This window comes from Molothrus ater, chromosome Z (genome assembly GCF_012460135.2).
Source record: "Molothrus ater isolate BHLD 08-10-18 breed brown headed cowbird chromosome Z, BPBGC_Mater_1.1, whole genome shotgun sequence".
Classification (NCBI taxonomy): Eukaryota; Metazoa; Chordata; class Aves; order Passeriformes; family Icteridae; genus Molothrus; species Molothrus ater.
In genome coordinates this window covers 13,401,665-13,412,645 of record NC_050511.2, presented here as the reverse complement: position 1 = coordinate 13,412,645, position 10,981 = coordinate 13,401,665, and the positions used below count along the sequence as shown (strand labels likewise).

Sequence of the window (10,981 nt, the reverse complement as noted above, 5' to 3'; positions counted from 1 at the left end):
AAATCTGTAGCTGCAGCAGGAGCTTGGGCAATACTGTTCTCCAGCTTAACTGGTGTAAAGTGGCTGCTGCTGCTGCAAATATTTGTGTAGAGATTTAACTTCAGTTTCTATATGTATGAAGGCAAACAAGCTCAACCCCTCCCCTGTCAAAGGGAAATGTCTTTGTTCAAAAAAAGAATTTTTGTGGCTCTATGTCAGTGCTCTTGGGGATAGTTTTGAAGACAGCTGCTTCTTGCTGATGGTGATCGTGCTGTGGTGTTTTGGAAACTTGCAGGACAAAGTATGTTTTGGCAGTAGCTGAGTCAAAGCATTCCAAGATGGGAGGCTTGTTAAGGCAAGGAGTTGGCACTGAATGGCAGACTCATGTAGACATCTGAGATCAAGCAGAACATTTCCATTTAATTGTGATCCCCAAAGTTGCTTTGGTCGGTACAACTGCTTAAACATATCAACATAAGGCTCAAGATTTTCATTACAATGTAGCATTCACATCTAAAACACTTTAAGCAACATAACATGCTTTGTATTTGACAAAACATCCCCCAAATATCTGTACAGAATTATTTTGATACACAGTATTTCTGGAACAAGATCTAACCCTTAAAACATAAAACACAAAACTCCTTTTTGTCAGTGGTTAACAGCTGGTTTTGGCGATGTGTTTGTCATCAAAACTCTAGCAACAAATGCTTTTCAAGGTGTTTAAGACTGCGATATAAGTCTATATAATCTATATTTTAAATGAAGATTCTGCTTCCGTGGTTTCATACACTTATTTGATGGAGTATCAGATTACACAGTCATAAAATTCTATTTACTAATTAAAGTAAAATGATAAATGTTATGAAAAAATACCTTTATTACATCAGTGATGCTTTAACTAAAGTGAATATGAAGACTATTAACCAGGAGTTGAAAGTTTCAGGCCCTGATATTGAAAGCACTTCTATATGTCCTTAACTTTACATGTAAGGAGTCTCCCTGGCAGCAGAGGGACCACTCTGATGGGCAATGTTAAGTGTGTGCCTAAGTGTGCAGACTGTGGGCCAAAGTACTCAGAGAGGCGCGCGTGTGTTACACAGAAAAACATTCTCAGAACATAAATAAAATCGGATTTTTTTTTTAGTATATACATATACTGAAAACTAATATTCTTAACTGGAAGGATGTGTTTTCTTTTTCTGTCTTAGGAAGGCGTATATTCCCATTTCACTCAGAAAGTGCTTATGTATTCTCAGCTCAAGAATTATCTCATCAGCTGTGAATCTAGCATGAACAACAAATCTAAGCCAAGAATTCCTTATCAGCAGGAAATACTGAGGGGAGAAAAGGCTGGCAATCATTTCTATATACCTTGTATTCATAACAAACCTTCTCATAGAGAAGAATACACTTTTAAATATCTTCAATCCTGATATATATACAATGATAAAAATTCACATTTTCATGCTTTAGTGAGACACTTTAAAATCCTACTGCAGGCAGCTCTCAAAGTAGCTGTGTCCAGTTACTAGCAGCTGCCTCATATTCAGCTCTAGTACGAGAAGCTCAAACTCTTGACAGCTGAGCAGCCACGGGAAAGGAGCAAGAACAATTCTACCAGACATGGAAAGGGAAAGAAAAAAAGGAAAAAAAAGCAAGTGATGGGATCTTTCTATTTCCAGAGGCACAGTAGCTCTGGAACAAGACAAGGCAGTTCATGTTTCCAGTCCCATCAGACCTGCTTTGTACCATTTCTGATGCAGGGCCCAAGTGCAATGTCTGTTCCACACAGTCCTCAGTAGTCTAAAGGAAATGTACCCATCACACAGCAAGACAAAAATAGCCCTTTGAAGCACAGCTGAACCCCTCTTCCCACGAATAGGCAGAACACCTATCTATTGCACCAGTTTTTCCAATGTACCAGGAAGTATCCCCAGGGTTGATGCCTTTCATGGCTATCTATATGCACTTTTCTGACAAATTCAATGTCTCTGTGGGGAAGGTGACCTGGAGAGGGCCACTCTTGGGCGCAGAGCTGGCCCCGCCACCAGAGCTGGCTTCGCTCACCAGGAAGACGCTCTCAGAGTCGTGTCCCTGTGAGGAGTCCGAGGTGTCGGAGCTGCGCAGCGTCCTTACGGACGTGGTGTCGGACTGCGCCGAGCTGGCACTGGGGCCCGGGAGCAGCGCGCGGCCGCCGACGCTGCTCTCACTCAGCTCCGGGGTGTACAGCAGCGTCTGCGAGGTGCTGCTGATCTCCCTCAGCTCGCGCGAGATGAAGGAGGGCGACTGGCTGGACACGGCGGACGAGGTCCTGCGCCCGTCCACGCAGTTGAAGTTGCCCCCTGAGTGCTGCCTCCGAGCCCCTCCGATGCGGCAGAAGAGGCATTTGATCTTCTCGATGGCTTTGCTGAGCACAGTCTTGCGGAGGAGGATGTAGATCCATGGGTCCAAAATGGGGTTCACCGAGGCAATGCGGATAGCCTGCAGGTCAGGGTTTTGCCTGATATCTTCCACTGATTCTGGCTGGTACAGCTGGTTCACAAAGACACGGACCTACCCAAGGAGGAGGGGAGAAAGGAAGACAAAATTACATAATTGAATCAGAATAGAAAAGCTTACACTTCAAAGCAGAGATCTAGATTTGCAGGTGTAACCTACAGCAGAAGACCAGGCTGGCAAAGTTAGGCATCTCAGATTGGCAGCCATTAATTCATCTATGGAAATGGCAAAATAAAACCAGATGAAAATTGTAACATGGTCATTACATGTAGAAGAAGACTGGCTTTTTCTCTCTCCTTCACCTCATATTTAATCCCTGAACCTCCAGATTCTGGCTGGTATCTTTAAAATTTCCCAGGAACAAAGACATAGACCTGTATCCTGCTTCCTTGGTATACCTCAAGTCTCATGCAACCTGCAAAGGGGTAAGTGACTGGGGACACCTGACCAGTTCCTCTAACAATAATCATTTAGAAATGAACTGAAACACATGTGATAATCCAAGTACACCAGACTCTGTAGGCAAGTCCTGAGTTGTCGATTCCCAAGTTTAGAAATGTATTTTCCTGGCACCTGTCCTTACTGGAACTGTTTATATAACCACAAGTGTTTGCTTGCTGCAGCATGGTTTAGAAAAACAGAAACATAAAAAAAAGAAAAGGAGGAAAAAAACCCCAAAAAGACAAGTCACCCAGCTAGGAGATTTTTAACTGGCCAAGATAATGAGATTATTTCAGCACTGGACTAGAGTACTCTTTTCTCCTATACAGCCAGAATTTTGGTTTTACTTACAAAAATACTGATGAAATGGTCAAGAGTTTAAGAGTTTAAGTTGAAGTTGATGTGTGAAGTGACTATTTAATTAGCGATTCTAGTTTATCATGCACAAATTTTAAAACTGAAGGGCCCTGTTTTCTACATAGAAATGTATTCTTCAGCTTACTCTGTTAGTTTCTTCTTCAGCTGTCTCTCTCCTTGTTAAGAAGCCACTTTTCTAAATATTGCTGTAAGGTACAGTCCACAATGGCATCACAGGAATTTATTGTGTAGACTAGTCTCAAATAGCTCTTCTCCATTTTAGCAAGACCTAAGCAGTGTCCAGTTAGAGAAAGGCTTAGGAAAGCCACTGAAAAGTTAATAATGGAAGATCAATTTTTCTTCAGGCTTCTTCAGGTTAGTCAAAATAGATCCCTTAATTATATATTTATCTGATACAGTAAAAATCTAGTAGCAAAATTACAAGGTTTTTAGAATCTTATCCTTGGCTCCTGAAATGAATAAAGGCCTGCCTTGTGATGAGGTTACAGTCATGGAGGCAAGCAAGAATTTAAATAAATGAGCCAAATTAGGATAGCTCTCACAAGTAATCTTTTTACAAGTCCTCCATGTGAAGCCACCCAAGTCTGGTGGAAAATTTCTCAATTCTTGAGTAATTTTCTTGCAGGAGGGCAATGTGGTAGCATTCAGCCTTGTCAGTATTCAGAGATGGGATATTCTCCAAAGCCATCAATGGTATGTTTAGAATAACGCAGAGTCCCTCTGTGGAAGCCCTGTGCCTACAGTCTCTCTCAGACTGTCAAACTGATGATTGAGTGTATTTCCTTTCTCAGTACTTTTCCCTAGGTTTATGGGTAACCTAATGAACCCAAGATAAGAGAAAATCTTGAATTTATAAAGCAATATAGTAATGCCAGTTTTATCCACAGTTACTTTTCTAATGATTTATAACACTGCAGGTGTCTTTCTGACTACTAATTTCTTGATCTTATTGATCTGTTAGGCCAAACATGCCCTTCAGGTGCTTCAAAGTGTATTCCTATGCATGATGAACTCATTTTTATGGCTTTTGAAAAAAATTTTGTTAAGAAATTTTCCTCCTTCTTTTAGTATTTGGCTTTATTTTAAACTATTTCATAGTTTATGTCTATTTCATAGACATAATTTTATTTTTCATTATTTATTTTATTTATAACTAATTTGATTATAATTTTATTTATAAGATCTTAATTTTATTATGTTATTTATGACTTTGACTGTTTGTCCTGTAAGCAGCTTTCCCTATTTCTGCTGTGAATAAAGGACTATTAAATAAATTATTCACAAATAAGTTGTTGCTCCCAGGCAACACCGCTAGATGGCATGGCTGCCCTGCGGTGGGTGTGGATCTTTGTATAATATTTGTGTATATGTATAATATGTGAATATATGTATGAAGCGTGTGTGTACATATGTTTAATATGTATGTGTTTATCTGTATAAAGTGTAGATATGTATAATGTGTATATGTGCAATATGTATGTGTATGTGTATAAAGTGTAGATATGTATAACATATGTGTCCATAGGTACAATATGTGCGTATATGTATAATGTGCAGAGATGTATAATGTATATGTGGGTATATGCCTAATGTGTATAACAAATCCACCCAGACCACACAAAAACCAGAAGGCACACTTTGAAGACAGCTGAAGAAATACAGTTCAATTCAACTTGGAGACCTAGCTTACATTTTTTTTTTTTTTTAACTCAGAGCTATAGTTACACGTCAGTGATTTAATAGTCGGATTGTTCTTTTGATAAGCAGCACGTGAAATTGAGGTGCCTATTCCACCTCTTTCTGCTACCTGGCAGACTTTATGGAAAGACAAAAATGTCTCCCAATGTTCACTCTGTGGCTGAAAAGGATGGCTGAAAAGGATTATTGCTAATGGTACAGGACAGCTTTTTTATGCTATCTCTGCTTGCTGTCTTTCCTTTTGACAGCTACACAGCATGTGGAGGTTAACAATTCACAGAGTGGACCTAGTCAGTGAAAACTCTGATTGTACAAAACTGCTTCTATTTCCCAGAAGAGTTCCATAGAAAATGGATTCCCCAGAATGTCATATGCATTTATCAGTTAAGGCCTATTGTTGTCTTAGATTAATCACAATAGAGTAAAAATTTATCTGTGTAGGAATGTCTTATCCTTCTTTACTTACTGGTGAAACAACATTTAGTGAAGGATCACTTAAAATTACAGCAAGAGATGTACCCTCTTTTGGCTACAAGTCCTCTGCTGCAGGAGGCAACACAATAAAAGATGTTGCCTGTCATCTTCTAAGCAAGTGCCAAGTAAGTGGAATGCGCTGCTAAATAAATTATCTAATCTGATGCTTGGATTTGTGCAATTTGAAATCCTAATTAAAAAGGAAGCAAACTAGAACAATTCAGATCTCTAAAAAATAGGGTTTGTATATTGAGTTTGCAGCTGTAGAATTCAGACAATATATCTTAAGAGTAATAGCAGTTTATTTGCAATTCAGAACTACACAGCTCGAAGGTATGTCAAGTTTATGCTCCAGACAGGCACTTGTAGGATCAGAGTCCTTGTGCTGTTTGCGCTTTTCCTTTTACTAACTAAACTTTCCTTTTACTAACTTACAGATGCAAGTCATGATTTCTAATCCTATGAAGCATTATAAAGTGACTTTTATAGTTATAGTCACACTTGTAATTGTTTCCACAGCTTCCACCTGCCCTCAAAATCTCCCCACATGCTGATATGATAAATTAAAAAAACATATGGTAGTAAGCAGGAACAAGTTTTGCAGCTCCACAAGCCAATAACCTTTGTCCTTCAAGATCTTACTGTCTGCTTGGTGACTACTCTGCTGCCAAAAAATCATGCCTGACACCTTGCAGTTGGTCACGGACAGTCCCTGATACTCGAAAGTTGAAACCAGCCAAGCCAAGCCAATTAGATCAATTAAACATCAAGTTAGAAAATCCTAATCATTTAATGCAATCAACAAGATGTACACCCTGAAACATTATGTTTTATTTTTCATATCACCATAATTCAACAACAATGTTCAGTAGTCAGAATTAGAAGAAGATCACACATTTAAAAATTTTAAGAGTATTTGACAGACTGTTGGAGTGAATTCCAGACTTTGAGTAGTGTGTGCCTATTTACTCTTTAAACAGCCTGGTGTTTTTAGAAAGGCCAGATAAAACTTTCTGCTCTCTTCTTGACAAAAATAACTTATTCCCTACATTTTACACGATGCAATTCTAACTTCTAAAAAGCTCAAAATATTTTAAGAGATGACATAAGCTGTGTGGAGTCAAGACACGAGTCAGCATGTAAGTTACGTGCTTTTCTTACTTAATTTTTAAACTATTGTCAGATTCACGTCTTTCACATCCCCTTCTGCACACTGAGAACACACCAGTTTATATAAAGTTTCCTTCACAAATCTATTTTTCATTCATCTTTTTTTCCTTGATATATTTGTTCAGCCTTCTCTCAAGTTCATTCAGAATTTTGCATAACCCCCTATAATTTTGTTACAACACTTGTTACTTTAAACTTTTGCAGATTTTATGAATAATCACTAAAACTCTAAACTACCCTATGTGTAAATCGTATGCTGAAGCATCTCATTATTAAAACCTGCTGTTATCTCTGACTCAGTTATTTCAGGGCTGTTTAATACTTCAGGTCTTGAAATTTTTTCTATCAAACCATAATAAGTGACTCCTGTCAGATTGACGCCATCCCCTATCTTACTATCTTGGAAAGTGTTTGTTCTAAAATGTTAAAGGTTTATGTGTCTCTTTCAGAAGTTGCTTTTCTTTGACTTACTTAATGGTTTATTGAGCTGAAATCATCAGTGCAAAGTCAGCTCATCAAAAGAAAAACTTAAGTCCCAAAGCACCCTCTGAGCCTGCTTTGTGTATCTGAATCATGCTGGCATCACTTTTATGGTTCTTGATGACTGCCAGGCTGACCTGAGGACTCCTTAAAACTCCTCCGAGTCATGAAAATGCAAGTCTATTAGTATATATTAGTCTATTAGTCTATATTAGTAATCTACCTACCTCGCCTAGTGGCTCTTTCTAGGGATTTATACTATAAAGGTGTCACTTCTCTGAGTTTCCCCATTCTTGACTTCAGTGTCCGTGCATCCAGAGGGCTTAACACAGCAGCCTACCTGGCAGTTCACCATGGCACAAAGCAGCACAAGTGGCTGTGGCTTATTCCCACAGAGGGAGGCAAAAGACTTAAAAAAGCTACTTAACAATGAGGAAATTTAACCACACTGGACACTGTGGTGATGTGTATATATGTGGTCATTTGGGTTTGTTTTTTTAGAAAAAGCTTCCTTTTATTTTTAGTCATCCATCTAAATGAAATGAGAGTTTCTTACGTCATTTTAGATAGAGAAAATACATAGTGCTGTACCACGTAAAAGCTAACTTATGTGAACATTCCCAAGGTAACACTCTGCCTCTGTATGAAGTGAAATCAAGATCTGGGAGAGCTAGACAACTTTATCACCTGCACCTTCACATACTTCTGCTATATGCAAGTTTTTCGCTAGCTACTGTTTAAATAATAAACCTTTTGCCCTACCCAGGTTCATTAATTTTAACTCTCAACAACCCAGTTCACTTTCTGGTAAACCCTCCCTCTTGATTCCTGCCCCCCCTCCTCTTTTTTTCTTAAGTATTATTTAAAAGACTGCCTAGGTGCAAATGGATATAAACTATTTCATTTTGCATTTCACATTCAGACTTCTCAGCACTCCTCTAGCTGCTTTGCTACAGTATGAGGCTTGGCTTGTTTTCCGAAGCTGCTTAAGTCCACCACATCATGGCAATGTATTTAATTCAGAGAACTCATTCTCTGCATTTACCAAGCACCTCTTTTCAAAATGCAATATTGTTCTCTCGTGAAGTAGCTGTTTTGATGCTAGATTAATCAAATTAAGTACGGTTTCTCCACAGTACTGTCAGGGTTTCAGCCACCGGATACATCCTGGTGCAGCAAGTCAGCTTAGCCCTGCTGGAGCTGGACTGCAGGGCAGGGTAGGCTGGCACAGTTCCTCTGTCTAAGGCATGTGCTCCTCCCGGGGACACCCTGTGTGCAGCTCAGGCAGCACCTCTCAACCTCCTTTGGATGTCAGGCAATGAACACACGGCACCATGCTTGGTCACGTCTTGCCACCACACCAAGTGACAACGCGGAAGGAGAGGAGATGGCCTTTGGTAATGGCTGGGACCCTGGTGCTGCATCACAGCACACTTCACTAGCTCCTGTTTGTCAGTAATGTGGCAGCTCTGACCAACCCTTGTCATTACAGCTCCTCTGAGCAGGGGGACAGACTTGCTGACACCTGAGTCCTGTTCACATGCCCTTCTCCAAACTTCCTTACAGTGATATACACTGTTTTGCATCTCCAGCTGGCCAGCTCTATTTGACATACATGGCACGCCCTCTCTATGACAGAGGAATCACCCTACTGACAAGAAACCTCCTTAAAAAAGTCCTTCTAAAAACATCTTCTGTCTGAGAGCCACTGCTTTAGTCCCTACACTGTGTTTTGTAGGACAGCAAATAAAGCAAGCCAACTATTTGTTTAATGTCTCTGAGCCAGAGTAGGACAGGATTTTTTAGAAGCTTTATTATGGCTATTGGCAAGTAAGAACTCTGCCTTTAGCTGGTGGATTTGGGCTTTTTTGTCTTTCCTGAAGATAAGATGGAGAAATAGAAAAAAGTGGATCCTGCGTGTTTAATTTAATAACACTAATTGTACCAGCCTTTTCAGAAAATGAGCAAACAGTTAGTTGTAATGTTGTCTGACATTTCAGCGTGATCTCAAGGCTTATGGGGGCGAGATTCCTCCAACACTCATTTCACTGAGCAATACACCGACAGGTGGTTCCACTGAGTTCACTCCTCCCACTGTGCAGGGAACTCCTGAAAGGATGCCTGTGTGGGATCTACCCCAGAGATGGTGCACCAATCCCTGAGGAGTGGAAGTTTAGCTTAGGTTTTGGTTGTGAAAAGCTCTGTATGTTGCTAGTGCCAAGTGAACACAACTCTGTCCTCCTTTTGCACATCAGGGACTCTTGCACCCTAGAGCAACAGCATGCACATTTTAAAAACACACTGAGGAGCCAGAAATGCAGGCCAGCCCCAAGCCTCACTTATCACAAATTAATTTTGCAGGTGAACTTTAAAGTGCCATTAGCACTCAGGATTTTACTATGTGGATTCCAGTTAAACAGTGAAACAATTATTGAGATTTTTGGCATTCTATTTTAATCAAGTAAAAGGTAAAGGACTCCAGGTCTTGGGATAAGCAGGTTTCTTTTTGTGTAAATGTAAAGCTACTCAACTTTCTCATACCACGCATGTATGCTAGCAGCCATTGAGTTATTGTAACAATTTGTGACACCAACTATAGGTGCCACAAATAAGCACCTTGTCAAACAGATTCCTGTTGGATTAACACAGACTAGGAGAAGGAAATATTCTGCAGTAAGGGTGATGGAACAGAAGAAGGGTTGCATGATGTTACTCACCACCAGAGGAATGGAGCAGATGACCACGACCAGGGAAGTGGCAATGAGCAGAATAACCATCTGGATTTCTGCTCCAGCCATCCGACGGAAGCTCCGGCGTCTGCGAAAGTCAGATAAACGGCTGGAGGTGGTGTCTGTCCCCAAGGACGTGCGTCGCATGAACTGGCGGTGCATGCGAATGAGGGCCACGCACACCAGGATGTTGCAGATCACAGTCACCAGGATCAGGAAGGAGCTGAAGCCCGCGTACATGTAGGAATATGCTGCATGGGTGGACACGTTTGTTCGCCAGTCTATGAAACACCAAGTGTAAGGGTACTGCAAAGTAGATCTGCCGAGCCCCATGCTGGGCAGGGCGCAGAACAGCACGTTGGAAGCGTAGATGGCAAAGAGTGTGAGCCCTGCCAGCTTCTTGTCTACGTAATGGTTGTAGAAATAGGCATGGTTGATGGCCAGGTACCTCTCTATAGACATGGCACAGATAATGCTGAGGCCAGAGAGACCAAAGAAGAGGAGGATGAAGGAGCTGTACTCACACAGTGCAGCTCCTCCTGGCCATCGGTTCTGCAGGTAAGTGGCAATTGTGACCGGACTCACCAGGCAGGTCCCCAAGAGATCTGTGACCGCCAGTCCGCAGACCAGCGTGTAGAAAGTGGTCTCCTTCTGCTCCTTCCTGGACTTGCAGAGCACCACGATGGCTATGAGGTTGCCCACCACGCCGAAGATGAACATGACAGTGGGGATAGTGGGGGGCTTCCCGCCTTCGGCCCCGCTGGCGGTCCCGTTGGCGGAGCCGTTGGCAGGTGGCATGATGGTGGGGTCGAATGACATGATACCCACGCTGCAGCTGGCGAGCTGAGAGACGGCAAGATCGGGTCCGAAAAGGAAAAGCCGAGAAAGGGAGGGGAGAGGATTGTATAGTGGGAAAGTAAAAATTCAAATGCGAGAGAAGTTATTAAAAAAAAGAAAAAAAAAAAAGAAAAAAGTAGTGTGTTTCAGGTAAAGAAAGAAAGAAAAAAAAAGGTCTTAAAATGAGGCCGAACCGGGGTGCCGTCCGTCAACCACCGACCGCAGCCGAGGGAGCCGGGGCTGCCTCTTCCTGCCGCAGCGCTCCGCGCCCAGCCCGGAGGGGGATCGGGGCG

At 41.4% G+C, this 10,981-nt stretch overlaps 1 protein-coding gene across 1 annotated transcript; it reads right to left on the bottom strand.

Moving 5' to 3' along the window:
* Window positions 1–379: 379 nt before the first annotated feature.
* Window positions 380–10,742, bottom strand: PTGER4 (prostaglandin E receptor 4). Its single transcript, XM_036403307.1, has 2 exons — window positions 9,840–10,742; window positions 380–2,535 (listed from the first exon to the last, which is right to left on the bottom strand). The coding sequence occupies exons 1-2, from the start codon at window positions 10,668–10,670 to the stop codon at window positions 1,942–1,944; spliced, it is 1,425 nt and encodes a 474-aa protein (XP_036259200.1). The 5' UTR covers window positions 10,671–10,742; the 3' UTR covers window positions 380–1,941.
* Between the last annotated feature and the right edge of the window lie 239 nt (window positions 10,743–10,981).